This window comes from Acomys minous (genome assembly GCF_964271855.1).
Source record: "Acomys minous genome assembly, chromosome: 3".
Taxonomy (NCBI): domain Eukaryota; kingdom Metazoa; phylum Chordata; class Mammalia; order Rodentia; family Muridae; genus Acomys; species Acomys minous.
Window position 1 is genome coordinate 22501484 of NC_140485.1, and position 27686 is coordinate 22529169.

The 27686-nt window shown below is 41.3% G+C and overlaps 1 protein-coding gene across 8 annotated transcripts in view; it reads left to right on the forward strand.

Moving 5' to 3' along the window:
* ATP8B4 (ATPase phospholipid transporting 8B4 (putative)) overlaps positions 1–27686 on the forward strand; it is a 174582-nt gene that overhangs the window by 42726 nt on the left and 104170 nt on the right. For all 8 annotated transcript variants that reach the window (XR_014777957.1, XM_084775494.1, XM_084775493.1 and 5 more), the window contains 3 exons: positions 3338–3451; positions 6167–6265; positions 7644–7705. Coding sequence is in view for 7 of the 8 variants with exons in the window: in XM_084775494.1 (XP_084631620.1) it covers positions 3338–3451; positions 6167–6265; positions 7644–7705 (275 nt within the window). In the remaining variant the exon portion in view is untranslated. The remainder of the gene's footprint in view (positions 1–3337; positions 3452–6166; positions 6266–7643; positions 7706–27686) is intronic.

Consider the following 27686-nt stretch of genomic DNA (forward strand, 5'->3'; position numbering starts at 1 on the left):
TACATTGTTTTCTCAAATCCCCTTAGTATTATTTCAGGATTTGCTCATGAAATCTCATGTTTGTACAATTCTTTTGACTTAACAAAATACTTTTAATTTGAGTCTTCATCTCCATGATAGTCCTGTAAACATATGTATGAGGTATTTCCAGGGAAACCCTGAAGAAAGTCTGCAAAAGCTCTGGTGTCAATTTAGCAGGGCTTGCTTTTTTAAATTTTAATTTTTGGCTTTGTTGTCCTCAGCAATACAGTTATATGGCGTGTGCAAATCTCACCATCAGAACGAATGCTCTCCAGTTACTGGCATGTTATTTGGTGGCCCTGTCTCTGCAGAACTTTCCGCTTTCACATTACATTTCTCATTGAGTTGTCAACACTGAACGTATAAAGGCTTTTGGTGACTGCTCTCCTGTTTGGAAAGCCAAACTGTGGGTCTAGTTATCCACTCTGTCTGCCTGCATTGCATCTTTAGGGCTATCTTGCCATGTTGGACACTTTGGTGGTTCATACACTCCTGTTTGGAAAGCCAAACTGTGGGTCTAGTTATCCACTCTGTCTGTCTGCATTGCATCTTTAGGGCTATCTTGCCATGTTGGACACTTTGGTGGTTCATAGGTACAATAATAGCTTATGTAGGGCTTTTGAAGGCTTTTCTCTCTTAGCAGCCAGCATAGCATCTTCCAGAACCACAAAAGCTAATCTTCAGGGAGGAGGCCTACTGGTCAGATAAACTCGAGTCCTCGAAGTCTTGTGTTCAAAGTGCATGATGTCTTCAGCAATAGGGACTTATCTTCAACTTCCGGAATGCAACCAAGGCAACAGCTATAGCCTATGTTGTTTTGGAAATTTCTTGGACTCCCCTGAGCAGCAACTTACAAGGAAGTTTCTCATGCCTGTTGCTGGGAATTTTGTTTGGTAGTCTATGGATCTTTGGGGAGGCATTATCATCCCAATTGATGTAACTTCATTAAATTATATGCATATGTATATACTTGTATGTATTATATGTAATTAGGTAAATATACAATAATGAGCCGGGCGTGGTGGCACACACCTTTAATCCTAGCACTTGGGGAGGGAGAGGCAGGAGGATCTCTGTGGTGGGTTCAAGGCCAGCCTGGTGCACAAGGGAGTCCAGGATAGCCAAGGCTACACAGAGAAACCCTGTCTTGAGGTACCCCCCCCCAAAAAAAAAAGATTCATTATGGCTTTTAAAACATCCTTAGTGGCATTTATATATACACACTACGAATGCTATTCATCTGAAAAAATTAAATCACAAAATTTGCTGGTAAATGGATGGAACTTGAAAATACTATATTGAGTGAGGTAACCCAGATCCAGAAAGACAGGTGTTGCATATTTTCTCTCAGCTGTGTTTCCTAGCTCCAAATCTTTAGATGTGAGTACAGAAAGCAGGAAAGTGAAAGGGATCATGGGAGGAAGGGGAGGAACACTAGAGAAGGAAATAGCATGGTAGAGCATATATGGGGGCAGGGATAAAAACCAAGGCGGTCAATAAAAAACACCCCTTATCCTTACTAGGGCGATTCTGTTTTGCATCTTGTCTTATTACCTCAGTCTTGCTATGTTATCTTTGTGGGCAAGATCAGAGTTAAGCCTCATGGGAATATAGGTAAATCAGTTTTTAAGTGCTTAAAAATTTATTATATTTTCAAAGATTCATACAGAGATTAATAAAACATGTTCAATATATAGTATATACTGAGTATGTGTGTTCATGTGCACCTGTGTGCTATCCACCTTTATTTACTTAGTTATATTTGAGGCAGGGACTCTCACTTTTGCCTGTTACTTGACAAGTAGGCTAGGCTGGCTCTCCAGTAAGCCCCATGCATCTACCTGTCTCTGCCTCCCTAAGGCTGAGGTTACAAGTGACGCCTTCCGCCTCCCCTACTTTTGTACATGGGTGCTCAGGGTGGAAGTCAGACCCTTATGTTGCAAGACAAGTACTTGACTAATTGAGATGCTTCCCGGCCACCTGTATTTCATATACAGATGGGGAAAAGTGCTAATATCAATTTGTAGGAAAGGGTGATTGGGTTGTGTAATCCCAGTGATCAGGGAGGCAGAGGCAGGTGGATCGCTGTGAGTTCAAGGCCAGCCTGGTTTACAAAGCGAGTCCAGGACAGCCAAGGCTACATAGAAAAACCCTGTCTCAAAAACCAACCAACCAACCAAACAAAAAAACCAAACAAACAAATATACAAAACACATGTATCTGAAATTCCTGATGGAAAAAAATTGGAACGAATATTTAATGCTTTTGGTAATACACAGAAGATCAAATGATACTTTAAGGACACGTGGGATATTTTTTATATTGACATTAAAAGTAAATGTTAGGCAAGAAAACCAATTTAGTAGTGGTGTCTATAGAAATGACCTAATGGCCATTTCAGGTGATTAAAATTCAATATGGAAACACAGTGAGGTGCAATTTCAAAAAACGTTAATGAAATGTTAGGGCAAGTTACTATAAGCATTTAAAACATAAGACAGCAAAGTCCCATTATTAGGCCATATCTGTATTTTGTATTTGGATGCAGGCACTTAACACAAGTGTAGAGAAGTTGGGATAGATTTTTAAAAAGGATGACAGAAAGGAATAGCTATAGAAAATCATGGGGAAGCTACAGAGTTTGGGAATGTGGGATGGAGACAGAGGATGTAGCGTGGTCTAAAGAGCAGCCTTCAAATATTGGAATACTGTCACCAGGAAAGACCTTAGACTTGGTGTAAGTGACCCAAGGGGGCATACCTTGGCATAGAACAAGAGATTACAGTGAGACACATGCACGTTTTTTGTAATAAAGATCATTTCCAGCAATTCCATTCTGAACTAAGGACAGGTCGCCTTGTCGGCAGTGGGTTTTTCATCCCAGAAGCTCTCCAGACATAGAAATCCCTTGTCAGTTTCCCAAAGGGTCTATCCTTTGGGGAAATGGACCAGACTGATAATCATGCAAGTGCCTCCAGGCCTGTGACTGCGCATGAGCTCAGGAACCCTCATGCAACACAGTGGGCACACTCCTGCAGTATCTATCACCAAAGGGCATGTGAGAGGAGACGAATCTCAGAGGCCAACGTGATAGCCCAGCACTGCGTGGGTGATATGACACTGAGTCTTCCTGCCTAGAGTTAGGACAGCCTTATCGTGGGAAATGTGAAGGTCTTGGGCCATGGAGCTTCGGACTGCCTAGACAGCTGACTGTTCTGTTTTGCTCTGGCGTAAGCTGTGCTTGGCTTTGTACATCTAAGAGTTATTAACGGGCAATGCCTCGATCCAAGCTAACATGACGCCGTTTCTTTTTCAGGACAATCGCATTCATACGTCCAAGTACAACATTCTGACGTTCTTGCCAATTAATTTGTTCGAGCAGTTCCAACGGGTGGCAAATGCCTATTTCCTTTTCCTTCTGATACTACAGGTAATCTTTAAGCTGTATTTCTTCATTATCTCCTTGTTGAATGTATTTATATAATTCTGAAACAAAAGTTAGTTAAATGTTTATGATTATATAAGACTACTCATTAGATTTTTAATGTTATTACTAATTTTGTCATAAAGATAAAGGAGGGTTAAAAGTGGGCAAAACAAAAATACTGCATTTAAAATTAAACTTAAACACTTAGTGTTTAAGTTGAGCCATATAAGAGTCTCAGTTTTATTTGAACCATATATAAATCCAATAATTGCTACATATGGCCTTTTTCCTTTCCTTATTCTCCTATACTGACATCACCTTAAGCCTATAAAGGTTGTGGAACTTAATTTGACAATTTTACTTTTAATCTAAAAACAATAGCACACTGTGTGCCTTTATAAAAGCAATGATTCTGACACGTTATTTCACTGTAGTGTGACTATTATTTATTTATTTATTTATTTATTTATTTATTTTCCTGAGACAGGGTTTCTCTGTGTAGTGTTAGCTGTCCTGGACTTGCTTTGTAGCCCAGGCTGGTATCAAACTCACAGAGATCTGCTTGCCTCTGCCTCCTCAAGTGCTGGGATTACAGGCAGGTGCCACCGCACCTGGCTTAGTATGACTTTTTAAAATTATGTTGAGTGGTTCATTAGTAGTTAACAGCCTCCCACCATTTAACTAAAATTGGGCTAAAATGAAATTTCAATTTTTTTTTGGTGTTTTGGGAAGGAAAAAGGAGTATATCAAGAAAGAGTCATACATACATCAATAGTTTATATGAGCCAGTGACTTATTTCATTTTTGTCTTGGATGACGTAACTAGATCAGACTGGTGGATTTGGTTAGGCTGTGTGCTGTTTATATGAAGATGGCTCAGCCTGTGGATCTAGATGAAGTGTTAAGTACAATCTGGAGTTGAATACTGTGTCTGCTAATGTCCTCAATGGCATAGAACCGCCTTTGGGTTCTTGATGTGACCTTTTCCACCATTTCAGGATTTTGAATTTACTTTTCTAATGGTATGCTTACTTAGAGTCTTGGGCTTCTGTTCATACAATTTTATATCGGAAGGGACATCAAGGTGGTTATGTTCAATATTATTTATTGATAATATCTGGGAGCCATGAAGGCGAGATGATGTGTAAAGCAGTGGATTAGCAATCGGGGAGAAACAATGGGTTTCCCACTACTCACTCAGTGTTTCTGCTGCATCTTTGCGAACATTTTGCTTTTTTCTTAACGTGTCTCTTAAAGTTATTTTTTTATTTGAATTACCATGTAATAATATACAGAGTTATGAGGTATAGTCTGAGACTTCAGTGTATGCACACAACATGTAATGCTCAATTCAGGGCAATTAGTTTTCTGCATCCTTAGACATTGGCCAGTCCTTTGTGTTGGGAAGCCTTGAACTGCTGCTTGACCTATAGTCACCTATTGTGTTGTGGGATTCTGGAGTGTATGTCTGTTACTTAACCCTCAGAATGCACAATGTATTCTGTGCACGGCAGGGAAAGCATCATTTACGTGGATACATGGCCCATGGGTGTGCACAAAAAATTGCACAGAATCTATTCTATAAAATTGCTTTCCTTTTGAATTATTTATGGAACTTGATTTTCACCCCCTGAGAGTCTCTACTGCACCTTTCCCTGCCTGATGGCCCTGAAGCAGATTCCAAGTGAATCCAATTTGATTAAAAAAAAAAACAGCACTTGTCTAAAGGGGGTCCACGTGCTTGTTACTACATCTGTCTTAGGTAGCACGAGACATAGAAACAAGGGAGTAGTGTGGGGTTCAAAGAGACCGAAATACATGTTTTAGCGCAGTGTGTGTTTGCTTGCTAGTGTTTTCAATGCCTTAGATACTTCAGTTGTAAAATTGGGATAGGAAAATAAGGACATCCTGTCAGCTCTGCAGACTTTTCTGACGCTGGTTCTCAGTCACAATGTATTCTGTGCACGGCAGGGAAAGCATCATTTACGTGGATACATGGCCCATGGGTGTGCACAAAACATTCCCGCATAGAAACTTAACTCACTTTTCCAGAGCATCCAATGATTTAAGATGGAAAGGCCTGGTGGCACTCAGAGGAAGGATAGCAGGGTACCAAGAAGACACCTGATACCCTATGAACATATACAGGGGGAGGAGGTCCCCCTCAGTCACAGTCATAGGGGAGGGGAGTAAGGGGAAAATGGGAGGGAGGGAGGAATGGGAGGATACAAGGGATGGGATAATAATTGAGATGTAATATGAATAAATTAATAAACTATATTAAAAAAAGATGGAAATACCTGGTTAGCCCGTGGTAAGGTAGATGATCAAAGATGAGGCAAGGGTTGGGAAGAGGCGTTGGCAACTCATGGAAGACTGCGACGAGAAGTGGAAGAACTGGTAATGCGGAGCGACCTAGGGAAAGATGCGTGTCTGCGAAAGAGCTCGGTAAGGGTTTTCCCCCCCCCCCCCAGCCTGCGTTGTTTTTATTATCTTATTTTTATCAGATAGTCTGAGAATTGGCATAAAGGTATTTCTCTATATGTTTTGAAGTTGAATGTGTATAACTGAATTATTTTAGCTACCTTACTTTTGTAGAAATTGCCAACCATAACCCCATTTAATACTGTGAGCCTTGTACGACTAATTGACAAGGTTTGGACGGTGGTGCATTTCTCAATTTAAGAACTCTCATACTACTGGAAACGCTTGTTTCAGCTCATTCCAGAAATCTCTTCCCTGACGTGGTTCACCACCATCGTGCCACTGGTCCTGGTGATCTCAATGACAGCGGTCAAGGATGCCACCGATGACTACGTGGGTATTCCCTCCCGACAATGCTGGGTGTTCTCGATTGTAGTCGTATTCCCTCGCCTTTTCAAAAACAGAAACCTAGACAGTGCTGCTAAAGACTGGTTATGTGTGAGGTACAAAGGATGACTTGTAATTACCAAGTTGATTTATGGGATGCTCCTTCACAGTTGGTGTATGCACAAGTTTTAATAAATCCATAATTTGGTGAGTCATTCAAAATTGCCCCTCCTCATATCAATATCTCTCTATATAGTGCACCTGTCTTAATGTGGTGTGCTTCTGTCTCTTCATGAAGTGCCCTACATGTTTCAAGGCACATTTTGATACTATATCTTCTAAGGTTTGAAAAGAGAAAGCCTGACAGAGTATAATGTGTGTGTGTGTGTGTGTGTGTGTGTGTGTGTGTGTGTGTGTGTATGTGTATGTATGTATGTATACACACATATATACCATTTTAAAATACAAATGAGAAATATCTTACTCTTATGATTCTGGTCTGTGGAATTAAAGCTCCATGTTCCTGAAAACTCTCCCGTTCATCTGTGGGTGTGCACTAATACACTGAGATGCCTTTGTCCCTGGGTTAGCTTATTGTCTCCGTTACCTGTGTCTCTGATTTTTGTCTCTTGTTATTGGACCTTGGCAGTTCATACAGAAGGGCTTGTCTGAATGGCTGCTAGTTTCTGAGCCTAGTGAAAAGCCCTAATATTTGGATTTTTCCCCCTAGAAATATAAGATGCTTACATTACTGGAGTGTACAGTAAGAATTCTGATCCCTTGTCCACAAAAACATAAATTCATGCCAGATGCGATTCAGTATTTCATTCTGATTTTTGCTTTAAGCACTTGGCTGGTGTTGCATAATATCACTGTTAACGATTAGGATTTCTGGAGAATAAAGATACATGTTGTTAAAAAGCAATTTCTTGGCTTTAAGGAAAACTATTGGGCAGAACGCATGCTGGTGTGGCAAAGTGCTGAGTGCGCATGTGAGAGAAATAGTCACTCTAGTTCCTGTTGAAGTTCTCAAAACCTGTGTAGGTTTTCTCTGGACAAAGAGGCCGAATGGCATGCTGTATTCTTAGAAGCAACTAGAAACGTGTAAGGATGAGAGCCGTGAGTCTAGCATGCAGCAGAGGCACATGAGTACCCATGTAGAGAGAGGATTGCCGTGGTGACATGTATGCCGGATGAGGTGTAGCAAGGGGAGGGTTGGTTAGCTGTGCATGGAGCTCTGCTAAAAGCAAGTGCGAGCTGTGTTCACGCTTGGACAGCAACGTTGTCCAAACAGATGAGCACGGAGTATGCTCAGCATTGCTGCCAGGATCGACAAAGTGTGACTTAAGATGTTCTCTGTTAAACTTTGATTTTTTTTTTTCAGTTTCGTCACAAGAGTGATAATCAAGTGAATAACCGGCAGTCTGAAGTGCTCATTAATAACAAGTAAGAAATTCATTCTTTGGGGTTTCTTAGTATTGGTGGGTTTCTATTTTAATTGTGTATGTGTATTCCTGTCCTTTAATTTATGAGAAATTGAAGTATAGTTAGATTATCTTTTCATGAGTCTTTTTTTTTTTACTTAGGAAATCCGTTGGGAGTTTCTTTTGTGGAACACAGACACACCTTTGATATTGTAGATCCAAATAAGTAGAGCTGATAGGATTTTATACGCCTCCCAAGATGAATTGGGAACACATTATTTGCAGCAACGTGACTTTCCCTTGTATTTAATTTCATGCAATAATAAATATCACTTGCGGAAACAGTGCTACCATCAGTGGTGATTTCAAACATGAGTATCAACACCCAAACAACAGTGAAAATACTAGAAAATTGAAGGGGGAAATCTCGGAACGTCTTTCCAATGTTCCTTTTTATTTTACTTATTTTTGTATGGTCCACTTTTCATGTCTTTTTACATTTTTAATGAATTTTTCTGAACTAGCTTACACAGTAATATGTTTTTGTACTTTCAGACATATTTCATTTGTATGACTCTTTGTCTTCCCCACCCTCTTTTTTTTCACTGTACATGTTTACCTCTGGAACTTTCCTATTCCAATTGTTTTATTGCCTTCCCCCAAACCCTCTTTCAAAGCTTCTCTATTTTTCCAGTTTCAGGGGGTCCCTTTCTAGTCTTGTGGGCTCTCCTGAATTTACTCCCATTTGGACACATATGTTTAACAGTTAGAGGCCAGGACCCACATCTGAGGGAGAATATACAGATTTGCCTTAACTGCTGAGACTGGGTAAATAGGATCCCTTACTGAGAACATTTCTTGTTCTTCCAGTTTGAGTCCCAGATCTCATAACAGGCAACTCACAATTGCCTGTGACTTTAGCTCTAGGGGGATCAAATGCCCCTGATCTCTGAGGACACCTGCACTCATGTGCATACACATTAAGGATAATAACAATTATTAAAAATAATGTTTTTAATAAAGCAAAACAAAACAAAATAATGTTTTCAGAGCTGGAGGAATAGCTCAGCGGTTAACAGTGCTTGTTCTTGCAGAGGACCTAGGTTCAATTCCCAGTTAATTCCGAGGGGTCCAATGCCCTCCGTGTGTACCGGGTGCACACATATGTGTACAGACAGACATGTGAGCAACACACTCTCACACACAGAATAAAATAAATACGGGGAAAACCCCCAAAGAAAATGCCTTCCACTTCCAACTATTTTCCTGAAAATTACGTAATTCTACTTTTCTTCTGGGCTAAATGAAATTCCATTGTGTATATGTACAACATTGTCATGGTTCATTGATCAGAGAGATTGATCTACAGTTTCCTTTCTTGGTCTGGTTTTGGCATCAGAGTTATAATGGCTTCCTAGGATGAGCTTGGTTGTGTCCCTTCTCTATTTTATATAAAAGTTTGAGAAATGTTAGTATTAAATCTTCCTTGAGTATTTTGTAGAATTCAGCAGTAAATCCATCCACCCCAATCGTCAGTGACATTTTGGGGGCCCAGTCTTGTGCAGGTAAAGACAGCTGCAGAGATTTCATGAGTGCAATGGCACCTCCAGAAGACACTGTTTTGCCGCATATCTTCCCTATCCCCTGGGTCTGACATTTTTTCCCTCCTTCCCCTTCTATAACGTTTCCTGATAGGCTCTTACACTTTCTAGTAGAGAGTCCGCAACAGGAACAACCCCGAACACCACTTGGCTTAGCGTGTCTGCCGCTGTTATGCATTGAGCATGCCTCTCTGCGTCTTCTAAGCAGAAGAGTGGGCCTTTTGACCCACAGGAGATTTAATGTACCCTATACTGAGGTATGTCGTCTTACTTTGATTAGAATGGAGACTTTGGGTTTTCATAGGGGCAAAGATGTACTGAACACTTTTATCTGCAGCCACTTAGATTGCTTGTATGTTGTGGTCATACTATTGTGATTACATTATGGTCACACCATTGTGATTATATATAATTACATGATGGCCAGACATCATATCATTTTGGTCGCATCAATTATATTTGGTAATACCACTGTGATCACATAATGACTGCGTTATGGTCATATCATTGTGATCCCATGTGATTACATTATGATCACACCATCGTGATCACATATGATTATAGTCACGCCATTGTGATCATATAGCATGTAAAAAGATGTTGCAGATTTGAAAGGAAAACTTGAGAAGAATTTTTCTAGTTTACAAAAACAATGTCAATGAAACATACTTTCACGGATTTAACAATGGAGTTAAATGCAAAGTAACGGGAACAACGTGGTTGACATGGCTCACCACAATATCGCAGGAAGTGGAAGATTAGGAAGCCACAGCAAGTATCTTCAAGGAGATGACCACTGTAGTGCCTGTAATATTTGCTCACTTCTTATTGGCTCACACTTAGTCACATAATCACAGGTAGCTACAAAGGAGTCTAGAAAATACAGTCTGTGGTTGGGTGGTTTTACGTCAAATAAAAACTTAGCATTTTATGTAGAAGGAAAAAGGGTAAGAAATCACAATAGGAATTCAAATGGCAATTCCAAGTGCTGTTTGGATGCAGTGAAAGTACAAAAATGAAATTCATCTTTGCCTCATGTTGCTAATTTGCAATAAAAGTATTTTTAAAAGTTTCACTTTCAAAAAAATTAACTGCATTAAGAAAAAAAAGTCTTGGCCCTACCACTTCTTAGTCAGTTTCTGTTTGTCAGCTTTGCAGACTGAAGGATTTGCTTGCCAAACGACTGACTTCTGTACTCAAGCTGCAAAGTTGTAACAGTTATTATTACAATTTTCCATTGCAACCAATGGCTATGCTGCATAGATAGAATTCTTAAGGGTTGAGTTTCTAAAGGGCAACTATTTTCCCAAATGAGGTGCATTTTGATATAATAGGGTGTTGTGACACTTTCAAAACTTGGCACATGGGGGCTTTTAGCATCAGTCCTATTTTATTTCAAGCTTTATATAACACAGAGAACTGTTAAAGCTCCTTCAAAGAGCCACTCACACAATCTTGACTCCAGGTTTTATAGAGGAGGCTCACACCACACTCCCCTCAGCAAGCAATGAGGGATCTCAGCTTTTCCCCTCTTAAAAATGCCCTTTGGGCTTTTACTCTCTCCTTCATACTTCAGTGTTTGGTGTTCAGTGTGTCTGGTCCCATTGTCTTTTCTCAGCATCTGGGCTCATCATGTTTGCCTCCCCTTTGTAACTCAGTATGGCTCTTGAGTCTTTCTTGGCTCCAGTTGGATGTCATTGCTGTTGTAACCAGCGCTCTAATTATAGGTGTCAATGGGAGCTAAACATGCGGGAGATCCTATGTAATCTTTAAAATTTGGTTTGTTTTTCTCCTTTATAAAAAAGCAATAGGTTGAGGGTTCAGAATTCCTTTGAAAACCCAAACTCCAAAGATCTTGGGGATGTGAGAATGTTAACTTTAGAAATGTAGTTTGGTTTCGATCTGAGTTCAAAGGCCGTCTACACCAAAGTGATGTTTTGGTAGTGTTTGATTGACTAGTTACTCCTCTAGGCACTATTGTTTTTACTTTATCTTATTTGCATTCCTTAAGCCTCTCCCTCCCTTCCACCACCCCCAAACCTTGGTAGGAGAGAAAGGTTAGAAGGGAAGGAGGTCACTTAGCTACTTCCTGCCGGGAAAATACCAATCTCAGTCATCAGGATATCTAGCAGGCCAGCAACAGGAAACAGCAAACACAGAGGCAGGAAGAACCAGTAGCCTTCGTCTGTCTCCTCAAAGCCCTCCCACCTTCTCTCTCCGGGCTCTTATATTTATGTCTTTTCCCAGTCCTCACAGCTAAACAATCTCCAGCTCCCAAAGAAGACCACATCCCTCTCTGAGCTGCATGAGGCAATTATCAGCTGTGGATAAACTAAGGCAGTCCCATCTCTCACACTTGGGATTAAAACAAAAGCATATTTATATAACATAACTGAGTTGTTTTTTTTTTTTTGAGACAGGGTTTCTCTGTGTAGCCCTGTCTGTCCTAGACTCACTTTGTAGACCAGGATGGCCTTGAACTCACAGCGCTCCTCTTGCCTCTGCCTCCCAAGTGCTGGGATTAAAGGCGTGCGCCACCACGCCCGGCTACATAACTGAGTTGTTAAAGAGCCCAAAACTTCTACTATATACCCCATCAAGGCTTCTTCACTAATTTTTCTACTGTTGGATCATTCTACCCTCAGCTCCCTTAGATGCTCTTAATGTGTTTGTTTCCTCCATGAATTTTAAGTTAGTATGTGACTGGTCTATTATGGATAGAAACTTTAGAAAATTAAGAGTATAAATAAAATATAGAAGTTATTCCTTTTTTGTTTTTTCTTTCTTGAATGTGGCTCTTTAAAAACACTTTTATTATTATTTTTTACATGTACATTTATATTATTATACACATATACAGTAAGCTACCTACAGCAAGAAGAACTATGAAATAATCAGGAATTATATAAATGTTACATTCATAATGTTTTGGCTATTTGTATTTGGCAACCTTGAAGAAAACATCCTTCCTATCTTGGTGAGTCTAAAATTTAAAATGTAAATCAATATCTATCATATCTCATCACTAGCAACTTAAAATGTCTATCTAGACCTAAAAACATCTCAAGCCCTAAACAACTAAGCTTAATTGTAGAACTAAACTATCTGGTCTTCAACTCCATCAGAGGCTTGAGAAGGAATAAAATTAAATACCTGAGTAAACCAAAGCACAGTTTAGCAGCTTCCAAAATGAAAAAATGACAGAGACAGTTTGCTGCCTGATCATCAGTCACCCAAAACTCTCTACAACATTGGAGCATCATCTTCAGCCTTCTGGCTGAGAAGTTATTCTTGATCTTGCTGCCCAGGTTCATGTGAACTACACTTAATTTATATTTTCTGCATTCTGTGGCTCTTTCTATCTCCTGTGTCTTTGCTTTTTCTGCTCCGTTCTTCTGTGCAATGTTCTTTTTCGACATGATTGCAATTATACTATGTTCTTCTGTCTGGTCTCCAATCAGCAGAACCCATGGGTGTGGTCTTACTTGGAGTAAAATTGGTTTTTGAAGGTACAATTGAGATGTTGACATAAGATGATGCTGGATGTTGGTATGGTCTAGACTCAACCACAGGTGTCTTAAGATAGAGAAAAGAGGGCGATATGGAGGCGGCGGCAGGTATTTGAGTTTGGTTGGTAGAGTTTGTTAGCCTCATGGCAGGAACTCAAGGCCCACTGGAAGCTAGCAGGGAAAGCAGACAGACCCTCCCCCATTCCCCTGAGGCATTCCATTCTTGCTGACACTTTACTTTTGGATTTCAAGTTTCTGGAATAGAGAGGATAACGCTCTGCTCTTTTAAGCCACGTATTCGGGGTGATTTTTTTACCACAGTCCAGAGAACACTAAAAGTGGGCTAGTGATGTCTAAATTAGATCTAATTATGAAAGAAGCTTGTGAATGTCCTGGCTGAGAAAATGACTGGCAGGTGCAATTGACCAGCTACTAAAACTAAGGAAAATGAGGGAGAACACAGGAGGGGGCAGCTGAATGTTCCTGGAGGAATGAAATGGACTCCAAACAATGGAGGATGAAACTGCCAGGCCTGTCCCCCCCCGCCCCCCCCCAACTGAGTCCAGCACAGACCTTGCTCTCCTAGCAAGGCTTTCTGAATTGCCCAGCTGACAGTTCGGGCTCACCCCCTGGCTCCACTGGGGTCCTTGTCCCTTCCCAGGCATGTGTGCTCAGATTGGCTTCCCCTTCACACTGCTAAATTTAAGGCTTCATTTCAAATCAAATGCTTTCCTGGCTGAGGAGTCACATGTGGTGCGCGGAGACACTCAGCCAGGGGGGTGAGACCCTTGCTTCTCGAGAGGGGGGTCTGGAAACCATATGAACTGTAAATAGTTTTAGAATATAAAAAAATATTAAGATTTCTGCCAAAAGGAAAGAACTGTTTTCCCCTCTTTGTAGGCTTAGTTATTAAGTGTCTGTTGGAAATTACTGGCCCTGATCATACAGTCTGTTTACTGTCTCTATCAGCGGCTGAGGGGCGTCGACTCTGCAAGCACTTTCTTGTTAGAATTATGGCCTGGGATCACGGAGCCTGGACTTAAATTTCTATGTGCCTGATTTCGGAAGGAAATTTGCTTTCTTCTACATGAATATTTCCTCTTGAAAGTTTAATGAAGCAAATAATATAATAATATATGCTTAAACATAGAAGAACAAGACAAATAAAAAATAGGAAAGGGGACATACACCCTCCTCCTTGTGCTGCGGGATGCCCAGGTCTGAGGGGCAGCTCGGTGAACATCCTGTTTTCTTGGTTGGTCTTCCTGCTTTTACACGCAGTCCTTCATTGCAGAAGGAAATTGCAGAGGACTTTTCTTTTTCTTTCTGCGTTAGTTTGTGTGACTCTCTGCTCTCAGACTGGCAAGGACATCCTTCCTTTCTGTTTTTGGGACCAACTGCAGATTCTTCATCCTCTTTCTTCTTCCTCTATCTGTATTGCAGTGTGTCTCTTCATGCATCTCCTTCTAAGGGCAAAGACCAAAAGACCTTGGAGTTGAGATACAATAAAGGACAGGAAAAAAGTATTCAACAGACAGGGGAGAGAACATTTGCAAACAATGCATATTTAAAAATGCAGATTTGAGCTTTTTCCTTTAAAATTTATTCATTTATTTATTGTGTTAATTTTTTATTTCTATAAATTAAAATGTAATTGCATCACTGCATAATTTCCCCCTTCCTGTGCCTCCCTCCAACCTCACCTATGGACCCAACTACTCTCTCTCAAAGTCATGGCCTCTTTTTCTTTAATTCTCTCTCTCTCTCTCTCTCTCTCTCTCTCTCTCTATATATATATATATATATATATATATATATATATATGATATAGATATCACATATATCTATATCATATCATATCATATTATATCTATCTAGCTATATTACATATATGTATATGATACATATTTTCCCCAAATACATAACTACAACCTCCTCAGGCCATAAAATGTTATTTGTATGTATATCATTTTGGGACTGGCCATCTGTTGTTGGCCAACCAACAGGGAGACTCTTCCCTGAGGAAGACTTTCTCCTGATCTCAGCATTCCTTAGTTGCCTGCAGTTTCTTGTATAGGGTTGAGGCTGCATGAGATTTCCCCCTTGCATGTTAGCATGTTTGTGTCATTCTTGTTTAGGCAGCTGTGCTGTCAAGCTTTGTGGTGCAGCTTCCATGACATTTCTTTAGACACAGCTGACTTCCTGTTTCTCTGGTTCTTACAATCTTCCTGGCCCATCTCTGGCCATGTTTCCTGAGCCTTGGGTGGGGGAATTGCACTGGAGATAATTTGGAACTGGGCTCCACAACTCTGCATTTTGATTGGTTGTGGTTTTCTGTATTGGCCTTTATCTGTTAAAAAGAGAAGTTTCCTTGATGTGGAGTGAAAGCTACACTTATCTGTGGGTGTAAGGACAAATAGAGTATAGTTAAGGACTGTGCTGGCTTAGTAAAGTGATGGCTATCAGTCGAGGAGGGCACCATACAATCACTTGTTTGTTGTGTTTTGATAAAATGGTTTCTGTAATGGTCTCCATCTGTTGCAAAGAGCAACTTCTTTAAAGGAAGACCTGTGGTGTTATGAAAGCATATTATTGAGTTTATTTCCAGGAAATTTATGCCAAGTCATTTTCCTGTCTGAACTAATGAATGTAGTTTTCCAACAGCATCATCATGACTTTAAGTATTAGCTTTTTTTTTTTTTAAATCTGACTCAATCTGTTAAGTGCAGAGACCTGCCCCAAACACCTGATTTCTTTCTTTTTAAAAATATTTTATTAGTTTATTCATATTACATCTAAATTGTTAGCCCATCCCTTGTATCCTCCCATTCTCCCTCCTTCCCGCTTTCCCCCTACTCCCCTCCCTATGTCTGTGACTGAGGGGAACACCTGATTTCTAAGTGATAATATTTTTGAACATATTTATTAGCTATTTTTTATTTCTTTTTTTTTTCTGTAACTTGCCTATTTATACTCATTATTTAACACTGGCCTGTATTTCTTTGTGTTCTGCTGGGGAATATATTTTAAGTATTGTCTGTTGGTGTACTTTTAACCAACTACTTTTATTTGGGGTTCCTTAAATTTCTTTCTACTCCACCCGAGTCCCTTCCAACACCCCAACACTAGGTAGGGGAGAAAAAGGTTAGTTGGGAGAGGAGGGATGTAGTTTTCCTTAGCTGCTTCCTGCTGTTTAGGGTCGTTGGGATCTTTGGGGCAAGTTCAAGCTTGATTTCAAGATATCTCCAACTATTTACTGTCAAACTGTAGCAACAGCAACCAGGAGCAGCAGCGGGAAGCACCAGCAGCCCTCTTCTTTCTTGAAACCCCCAGTCTCTTTTTGGAGCTGGCTCTTATCCCCACTGACAAAGACCACGCCCCCAGAATGAGGTAGTTCACAGCTAACAAACATCACATGCAACTATCTCGCAGGAGGAAGTTATCAGCTGTGGACAAACTGGAGCAGCCCCATACCTGGGATTAAAACAAAACAACGTTTACATATGACCCCAAACTTCCACAACAAGTATCTCCTAAAAAAATTCCTCCAGCAGCAAACAGTGTTGTACTTTAGGCTATTACCCCAGGGGGTTTCTGCTGGCTGAGGGTGAGGTTCCAGTGACTGTTCTCAAGCCAGATTAGGCACTGCTAAACCGGCTGGCCATATTCTTCCCTATTTTCTTCCTGCACAATAGTACAGATCAAATAAATCCCTCTTTTAAAATTTTTCCATCCGCTCCTTGCTGTTGGAAACACCTCTTCTAGCGTAGCCTATGACTGGTCTAGTCTTTCCAGCACCCACCGCCAGCCACACCAGAAAACTTTCCTTTTCAAAACTGCAATGTGTTCTTTCTTTCTAGCTCTTCATCTCCCCAGTATCTATGCCAAGCAGGTAGAATGATCACTAGTGTCCTTTTTGTGTGGCTGTGACAATGGCAAATGCCGCCACGGCACATGCGCCCATCGCTCTAGACGTCAGCCCTCTTCAGCAGTCTCTCTTGTCAGCTTCCTCAGAGCTGGCCGATGCCGCGTTGGGTTTCTCCCTTTGTTGGCAGATAGTGGGTGCTCCATGTCTGTGGAGCTCAGGAGAATGCATTTACTTCTTTCAGCTGGCAGTGTGCATTCCCAGACGCAGATTATCCCGGAGACAATGGGAACTGAGAAGAATGAAGGGTGTGGACTATCTTGTAGGAGACTTGGCTTAACTCTCTTCACGTCCTGCTATTCTTTGTGTTAATCTCCATTGCACTGTCTTAGAGTCTTGCAGTAAGATTGGCCATATGATGCGGTTTCTCACCTTTACTCCAGAGTCGATGTATAGATAAGTACATACTATGAGTGCCTACGTGCATAGCCACTTCACGCAAATCTCTGCTCAGCAAGTATCTCCCACATGTCACTCACAGCATGCCAAGTATGTTTCTCCGTGTTAAGGATGCAGAAACAAGCGTCCAGACAGGGCCTCAGCCTGCCTGCCATTGTGAAAGATGGCTGCTTAAATAAGCAATGTGAGATTTCAGGTTCTCTATGCCCCAATGGGTGGCTCCACACCCGGGCACGTGAGGTCAGCACCAAGCAGACTCAACGTGGTAGTTATTGAGGTTGGGTCCCATGGATGGGGGTTGGAGGCAGAGAGTTAGGGAGGTGGATATGATGGCGTCTTGACAGAAGTAAGATTTTGTTTGTGAGGGAGATAGTCATGGCAAGATCATGGGTAAAAGTCATAGCAAGTATTAAAGTCCCAGCTTGGAAATGAGCTAGTTGATGATATCAGGTCTCCAGCAGGACTGGGGTACTGTGATTGAGCAGGGTTCTGAGGGGCTAACAAAAGCCCGCTATTATTTTGATATTATAGACAGGGTCTCATTCTATAGCTCAGGCTGGTCTTGAGCTCACTATGTAGCCTAGGCTAGACTCAGGCTTGTGGTTATCCTCCTGCTTCAGTATCCCAAGTGGTGGGATTGCAGGCATGAGTGACTGTGCTCAGTCAGGAGCCAGCTCTTATGGGTAGTAGTGAAGAATGCCGACTGCAGTTTTGTGTTATATGGCATGAGAGGCCATGGAGACTTCTCACAGGAAAATTGTAGGGATAACATAGACGTTCCTCCTGTTGCTGCATAGATACTGGGCAGTAGAGGAAGACAAGTTATGTCTAGGTGAAGTGGTGATGTCATAGAATTTGGCTGCATCAGTGAGGGCCATAAACATAAGTAGGCCTATCTATCTATCTATCTATCTATCTATCTATCTATCTATCTATCATCTACCTATATTTTTATTGATCTTCCATCTAAATATCATCTAGAATCTCTTATCTAGCATCTCTTTCTATATATCTATTAGTCATTTATTTATGTATTTTAAAAATTAATCAACAAATTTATTAACCATTTATTCATACATACAAAATTTACCTACCAATCAACTATATCTATCCATTACCATCTATCATCTATTTATCATTTATCTCTCTATCATTATCATCATTGTCATCATCATCATCATCATCATCATCATCATCATCATTTATTTTTCTTTGTTGGATTTTCAAATGCACAGGCACACACATAGAACAGTACAATGAATCTTTATTTATGACCTCCTGATAGCTGTCATCAACTTTTTGGTATTTTTATGTTCATCCTCACATTTTATGGTTTTTTAATGATTTAATTATACATGCATTTGTGTGTCTGAGTATAAGCATGTGTGTGTTTGTGTGTATGTGTTTGTGTGTGTGTGTGTGTGTGTGTGTGTGTGTGTGTGTGTGTGTCCATACTGGGGCCAGAAAAAAAGTATTGGATCCCTCAATGCTGTAATTACAGACATTTACAGGACATATAGCCTGTTATGTGTGTACTGGGATCCAAACTCAGTTCTCATGATTTTGCAGGAAGTGCTCTTAACCGGAGCCACCTTTCCAAGCCCTTTTCTAGAACAGACATTAGATGTTGTATCATGCTACTGATAAATATTTTTGTATTTATACTGAGCATACAAACTAAAAATATATTTACACATAATACTATATACTTACTACACCAGCATTACTTCCATGCATCATCTCATATCCGTACTTTTAGACATGTTCTGAAGGTAGGAGTGATAGGGGTACAGTACTTTATTGGATGCGTTTGAGCAGAGGGATCAGGAGTTCATAGTGCTTGGCTGAGGCCCTGAGATGAGAAACAAAGGGAAGAAACATGCTGTCGCGATGTTAGTGGTTGTTTCATTATTTTCTTTTCCAAGACTGGGAAACCAGAGATCTGTTGAGAAATTCATTCATTCTGTAGACATGGAGAATGTAGATTTCAAGCCTATGAGGGAGGTCAAAGCCAAATATAAATTTGAAAGCTATTTGAGTACCTAGGGCAATAGTCTGAGATTTGAAGGAGGTAGGAAGGAGAGGGGGCTGACTAAGAGTTTGTATATGCATTAGCTATTGTGACACAACACATGAGAACATAAAACTAAAAGGCAAAAGGTTCATTTTGTCCACAGTCAGTTGACTTCATTGTTTCTGGACCCATAGTGAGGCTTAGACAATTGTGACAGGGGCATGTGCCTACCTCCTCACTGTCAGGAAGCCAACTGGGAGTAAGGGCTATGGTTCTGGATCCCAATTGCCTCCTCAAGGTGCTTCCTCAGTGACCTCCTTACTCTTATTAGACACCCCCCTGGGTGTGAGCAACCCTTTAACAGTGGGCCTTCGGTGGCTTCTTCTAAACCACAGCTGAATGACTAGTAAGAAACAGGAAGTCACATGAATCTGTTGTTCTGGGTGTGAAGCAGATGCAATGAAGCAAGAAGGGAGATCAACTGTGAAGAAGATAAAACTGTAAAGAAGATAAAACACGGGGACTGACCACAGACTCGCAAGGACCTCTAGCAAGTCTGTGATTGGACTGCTGGAGACGAATTCCTGATGGGAGAAAACTCAGCCCGCTAGCATGCACAGAACTTGAGTATACGTGGCTCCTTCAAAGAGTGAAAATAAAAATCAATTTGCTCTCCTTATGATGGAGTGCCTAGTAGTAATAAAACTAGTCACCTCACTTTAGATCCAAATATTACTTTACACTTTAGAAATAATATTATGAATTGATGTCACTTGAGGGTCACAAGCATCATGGCAGATGGGTGCTTAAGTGTCATGTGGGTTTATACAACTGAGTAGACCTCGATCTAACAGATACTGTGAAAGGCTGACAAGAGCCACTTCATACATTTATGGTTCTACGTTCCAATTTTAGTCAAATTTGTGAGCTAAGTCACATGGCTGATTAGTGCCAAAGTTCAGGTATGTGTTTTGTGATCTTACAACATGCACTCTTTTTAGTATTTTACACCATTTCTGTCATAAGTAGGAAGCCAGTATTTTATTCTTGAATTAAAAATATCTAAGATATAAATAAAAATATAATAATTAAAAAAATATGAACTCCAGCCTCGAATCCATTCTAAACATAACTTCCTATTTTCAGGCATCATTATTGTCCCCATGATGTTATCCTCAGTAGACAGAGTTCTTTAGTAAAATTTTCTAGTTTCTGTTTAAACGATCCACTGTGACTTGGCCATACATTGGGAACATGAGCTTGAACTCTGTTTCTCCTCATAACATAGGTGCCGTGGATATAAAACGGATGGGCCCATGGACGGATGTATTACCTAGCGATCACGAGCAATGTGATTTATCCTGGCGCTGAGAGAAATGCGAGTGACATAATGGTTGAAGCCTCAGGGAGAGAGATATTTTACTTATGACCATAAGTAAATCCTGATTGAAGTCACGGTTTTTGAGAAGACAAGTCTAGAGGGATCAGAGTAATAAAGTCCAGGCATATACTTTTCTGATGAGCTCACTGTACATGGGGGGAAAGCTTGGAAAAATTTGAGGACTGAAAGTTAATATATACTTTATTAGACAATCCCTTGGCTCTATCAATTTTCTTACTGGACTCCTGATGACAAATGCATGGCAAACACTTTCATAGTGAAGTCATTTTTTTAAAGTGTAGGTTCTCTTCCTTGGGGACTGGAAGACTATCCATGTGTTCCAGGTATTGGAGGACAAAGATGATTTACTTGTGTCTATTTAAGAACCAGATTTTTATTTTTCACTAATTCTTGGGTCACTTGATGAACATAGCTTATACTCATGACCCTTGCAGCCCTGGTACTCAATATGGTGGCTAGCTTACAGTGATTATTCTGGCCATATAAGGGTTGTCTTGAATTCATTAATGGGGGATGACATCACACGTCGGCGAGTGGTCAACTACTCAAGAATTTTACCTGTATGTTATCCTGTTTCCAAGGAACTCAGCATGATAGACATCACGATTTATTTTAAAGTTAATTAAATTTTTTTCTTAGAAACTCTTTAGAACTAAGTATGACTGCAGATTTAATAAGTGACAAGGCTTTTGGGGTTTCTTTCAGTTAGATGTTGTGCTAAGAAATTTAAGGTGTTGTTCCCAGACACATTGGGTTTTCAGAGCAGAGCGAACCGTATCATCCACCAAAAGGTGCTTTTTCAAATCACTGGTATTCCATGTCTCTACTTAACACTTTAATGTAATATGTTAAAAGAACATGTAGTTGGTTATCTGATAGCTTTCAAAAATTAGTTAAGACTGTTCCTAGAAGCAATGAGAAAATGTAACATGGGTCCTTTACCCTAGAATCCCAACATTTAGAGCTGTTTCCTGAGAGCTGGGTCAATCAACTCCTTGCGTACTGATTTCTGTAGACGTGCTGTGAAAGGATTTTGACTGAATAAGCCTGCATTCTTTCTGGTCAGTCTAGGCATTTCCCTCAGTATTGATGCATGCTGGCAAATGCAATAATCTTCCTCTGAACTGATTTTGAATCCCTATGGCTTCATTATGTGTCAACTATCCATTACCTGAATCCTTCTGAGAATTTATGGAGGTTAGAAGGGTTCTAGAAGGATCGATTCAGAGAAGTTTCTTTTGTACAACACTGGGCAGGTTTGTTGTTCAGGCAAAAACTAGAAACTGTGGTACAGCTACACTATGGAATACTACTCAGCTATTAAAAACAAGGAAGTCCTGAAATTTGTGGACAAATGGATTAATCTAGAGATTATCATAATGAGTGAGTTCACCCAGAAGCAAAAAGAGACAAACGGTATATACTCACTTATATCAAAACACTAGTCCAAGGGATACGTCCCATGAAAAAGTTTACTTACTAAGAAAGTGGGTCAGAGGAGAGGACATCCTATTGAGACTTTAGGCGAGAGTAGCATGGAAGAATGGGGAAATAGTAGGATCCACAGGGTCCTGGAAACCTACAAGAAGAACTTTATGACAGGCAGATCTGGGTCCTGGGTCCTCCTCAAACTAAGGCACCAGCCAAGGAGAATATAGGCAGTAAACTTTGAACCCCTACCAAGACCTAGCCGACGAACATGATATTCTCCATCATTGAGTGGAGAGTGAGATCTGACTCTCACACGAACTCTGGTTCCCCTTTTCTGACCACGTCCCCTGGATGGGGAGGCCTGGCAGCACTCAGAGGAAGGATAGCAAGTTACCAAGAAGAGACTCGATATTCTAAGAGCATATATTGGGGGAGGAGGTCTCCCTCATTCACAGACATAAGGGAGGGGAGAAGGGGGGAAGTGGGAGGGAGGGAAGAATGGGAGGAAACAGGGGAAGGGCTAACAATCGAGATGTAATATGAATAAATTAATTAAAAAAAAACTATCAAGTGAAGGAATCACTTTGTTTCCAGAAGGAAAGTTTGAGTATACAACTTTCTGTGTGTTTTTGTCTCTGGCTAATGCAAAGTTGGACCCATATGAACCCAGCAGGGCATCTTCATGGCTGGTCACTCTTCTCAGCAAATTGTTAAACCATCTGCGCTGTAGCACCTCGACTTTTAATATCCTCGATTTTCCTTCCCTCCACCCTTGGTGGGAAAGCCCTTTCAGCAGCTGACTGCAGCCCTCTCCTGTGATTTTTGCTGTTCTATGGGCATTTTGCTAAGAAGAAGGGATGGAAAGGGGAGAAACATCTACATTCCTCAAAAGAAGTAGATTCTAAAGCTATGAATGTTATGTTCATTCTCAGGGTAATGAGAGCCCACTCATCGGTGTAATTATTAGTGGCTTGGGGTCAAACAGTTTGCTGTACTATAGCACAACTCTAACAGTGCTGTGGCTGAAAAATCCCAGAACCTTCTGCTGTCTAGTGAGCATCTATGTCAGGGGACTGTGACTGCATGCTATCTTTGGACCAGCTGGTGTTGAATCCTGGGACTGTGCGTCACCATCTTGCTCAAATGGCTCCAGCTCTTCAGGGACCACTCTCTTTCTAAGCTGGTAGGATAGGCTTAACACAGAAAGAAAAGTAAGAAGAACAATAAATGAAGGTTTCCTAATGGTGTAAATCTTCTGGTCAGTCAAAGTTGGGTTCTGGTTGAAGCCTTGCCACTTACATGTACCCTAAAGAAAGCTTTCATCGGGCTGGAGAGATGGCCCAGAGGTTAAGAACATTGGCTGCTCTTCTAGAGGACCTGGCTTTAATTTCCAGCACCTACATTGTGGCTCACTGCCATTTGTAACTCCAGTCCCAGGGGACCTAGTACCCCTCTCTGGCCTCTTAGGGCATGGTATACATGTGGTACACAGATATACATGCAGCCTGAACACCTATACACATAAAATAGACAAATAAAAAGCTTTCATTTCTATTTCTTTTTCTTCTTCTTCTTCTTCTTCCTTCTCCTCCTTCTCTTCTTCTTCTTCATTGTCATCATCATTATGCAAAAAATTGACCTATAAATGTCAACTTATACAATACTGAAAAACTAAGTGGCACAAGTGAGTGCACAATGGAAATGAAACCTCCCATTCCTTCCGGTTCCCCTGACGTTTCCTTTCACTAGTGCCAGCTACTCAAACATTTCTGGAATGACTTGGTTTCAAGGCATCAGTGCCATTAGTTTTTATTAACTTGATACAAACTAGCATCACCTAGAAAGAGGGAGCCACAGTTGAGGAATAGACTTCATCAGCTGGCCTGTGGGGGAGTCTCTAGGGGCATTTTCTTGATGAATGATTGGTGTGGGAGGGCCCATCCCACTATGGGCAGTACCATGTCTAGACAGGTTGTCCTGGGTTATATGAGAAAGCGGGCTGAGCAAGACGTGGGAGGCGAGCCAGTAGCAGCATTCTCTGAATGGTTTCTGCTTCCATTTCTACCATGACTTCCCTTACTCTGTGGGTGTTGGGACACCTAACAGGTGGACTGTTACCTGGAAGATAAAACAAATCCTTTCCTCCTCAAGTTGTTTTTGATCATGGTGTTTATCATAGAAACAGAATCAAACAAGAACTGCATGTAAACAATGACCAGCATGCAGGTAACCCTAAGGGTGCAAGAGTGATGTACATAGCTTGGCAGTAACCAACAGCCCTCTAATTGGGCTTAAGGCCTGCCAACAAGAGGGAGATCATGCCAACTACCCAGGGCTAGTGGCTTTGGAGGACCTTGGAGGAGGCCTATAGTCACCACTTTATTAAACCAACACGACCCTTAACTACACTCTAAATATTTGTCCTTATATTCACATATAAGTGTAGTCTTCACACCTCATCAAGGGAACATCCCTTTGCAACAAATGGAGACAATTACAGAAAGCCATAATTAGTCAAAATGCCCAGCTCGGAGGACGGTGCAATGGAACCATCCACAACACCACTCTCACATCTAAGGCTCAGGGAGCGTTGCAGAAGAGGGTGTGGAAAGACTGTAAGCCAGAAGACTAGGCAGTTTGCTGTGAGACTGTGTCTCCTAAGAATGTCAGAAGCTACCCCCATGAGCTTCCATCAACATGACTGCCTAAGCAGGAGCTGAAAGAGGACAGCATCAACAGACATGCTAACACGGGCGAAGGAAAGCGCATACACAGGACCTCAACTGTTCACGAAGAACTACAGATTACTAAGCGATGCTGAGAGTGGGGGAAAAAGTCTTCCCCAGAGAAAAGCACAGCAAGTGTTACCCAAAACCAAGTGGTCAGTCCTGGAAATATACAGATGAGTAATGTTGTGGAGGCTTAGAAATACATATATATATATATGTGTTCATATACATATATGCATATAACAACAATTACTGAAAAAAGAGACTGTGAATTTGAAAGCAAGGGAGGAAAGGAGTATATGGGAGTGTTTGGAGGGAAGAAAAGGAAAGGATAAATGATGTAATCATATTACAGTCTCAAAACATAAAAGAAAAAAAAAAGCCTGTGTAGGAACGCCCTGTCTCACACATGGATCTTGCCAAGCATGTCCAGGTTTCTGAACACTCCTTCCTCCTTTAACCTAACAATGGACTTTAGACCTGCTTCATGAGAGCACATGTAGATTCATCTGCATTGTCATTTGACTACACTCTGCCGCCGAATATGCATGTAACAGCAATTCTGCTGAACATGCGTGATGTATGACTAAGTAGGCATTCCATGGTACATTAGCAGCTTCCAACTGATTTCTGTAAATAACGCTGCACCGAAGTCCTTGTATACTCATGTTTAAGCATCCCTATAATCGGCTTTTTAAAGTGGGATGCCTGTGTCAAAATTATGTGGGCATCTGAATTTTAAATAGATGCTTCAAGTAAAGTCACTGCCCCAACTTCTCTGAACCCCAGGGTCCTATAAAATCCGACTGGAAGAAGGCTGTAGCTCAGGGATCGTCCTCGTTGCGAGGACTAAGCGAGACAAGATAAATATTAATAGTATTGCCACATGAAACAAAATCTAAACGTAAAACTACTTACATCCAAATTCCAGACTAATAACAATAACGTTTAGCGTCCAGCATCCCAGGTATCACAAGGCCGTGCTTATATGTGCAAAGTTTGTTATATCTGGAACGCAAATGTAATGGGGGTGCCATTTGTGTTTTATCTGCGACGACTCCCCACGTGAAGGAATCAGTACGGTTGCCTGGGGTGCAGTAAGAAAGCGCTAAAGCACGCGGGTTGCTGGAGTTCATGGTGAATATTTCAGGGAGTGGCATTATTCAATAAATGTCTTGAGAAATATTGGTTTTCATGTTTCCTAATTTACTTAGCAGTGGTCATTCAAGCAATCTGGACGGAATGGGGTCAGAACAAGACATCGCTTGAGTTCCTAGGATACGGCAGCGAATAAGAGTGTCTCTGAGCAGGGACGCTTTTTTGCATTTCCCAGTACTGGATACTAAAGGAACCAAGCTTAGTGTAAGTGCACTAATTGGCTAGTTAAGGGGAGAAAATTAGAGTTACAGTCTAGACTCTAGTACCTCAGGACTTCTGTTGAACCCCTCACCCCCTTCCACTCCGCCCCATTAGTGTCACTAATGGAAAATGGGAGTGTCCTTTTGGAAAGGGCAACATCAGCACTAAGGGGCTGCTTAAGGTCAAAGCTTCTGCCCTTCAGTCATGGGCTGGGGTCTGGCCTGTGGGAAATTTTTGAGTTTAGTCTTTGGAGGCAAGAGTGCAGCGTGCTACCCTCGGGCACTGTCTCAGTCTTAGGCTTGTTTTCCCCAAGGATGTTCAAGCTAAGGCTCCAGCCCTCAGGGTGCTCTCTTTGCAGGAGACAGCAGGCACAGACCAAGTCATAACACTTTTTGGGACAAGTTGCTCTCACCCCTCTTTTCTTAAACTCGACTCCCCGTGTTCTGAAGAGTGGAATGTCCTGACTGGTTTCCTAAAGCATGTCTACCTGTTATCTTGTGCCTCTTAAATGCCGCCTGTTTCATGGGAATTTTTGGGATCTAAATGTTGTGGAACCCCCCCTTTTTTTTAAAAATTTTGGATTATTTACTAAGGTGAAGGATATCTTATTATCCCATCTGTTTTTAGAAAAATCTGGTCCAAGGAAGGACTAGCCAGATTGTATCTAACTGTACAGTGCTGGGGAAAAATCGAGGCAAATCTTTACTTCTGAGACTCTCAGAGCAATTAAGTGGACTTGTTTTAGAAAACTAATAGGTGGATTAAAGGCATGTAGGCTATGAGTCTTATGCATTTGGGAGAGTCTCTGCTGGTGGAGGGAAAAGCTAAGTTAGAAGATGTCCAACACTTGGGGCCTGTGTCTGTGTCGTGTTCCCAGCCTGCAGGCCAACCATGTGCCCTCAGCTAGGCTGAGATGCAAGACCGCTGGCAACAGGAGCCTGGGCACCGCTGCACCGCATGCGCATGTCCGGGGTGGGGGAGGGGTGGGGATGGCCCTTTCCAGCTGTTTCAGTCGTCACACCAACTGAAATCGCACAAATCCAGAAACATTTTGAGGATGATCTTTTAAGCAACTCTCCTCCCTTGGCTGTTGGTGATGTTGCTTGCAGTAGTGGTGGTAGCAGAAAGGGCAAAGAAAACGGCTGGGTTCAGAACACAATAATTTAAACTCATATGTGAGTTTTCATTCATTTCTGCTTAGTTTGGCTACTTTGGGAGCAATGGCCCTTAGTGCACATTGTAGATATGTGCGAATTTCTATTTGAGTGACACATCTATGTTAGAGGTGGAATAGAAAAAGTGTAATATGCAAACCCCTTTACTTCTGATGGTATTATAGGTGTAGATTGCTGAATACCAGCTTAAATGAAGGGTTAATGAAGACGCCTCACACAGCTTGTGGTTTTCTAGTAGCTCCAGGCACTTTCCCCGCACAACTCTAATAGCAAGAGTGCAGTTACTTTCCTCACCTAAACACATCTCCTTTGTGTTTCTTCATAAGTCTTTGGCTCCATCGCAGCCTTACTTTGTAAAGGTTATGTTCTCTTCTCGTCAGGGTTCTATTCGCTTGCCTGACAGAAGCCAGAAGCGTCTGCCAGGTCGTAGTGGAGGTTGTTTCTGAGGCAGCTGGGTGA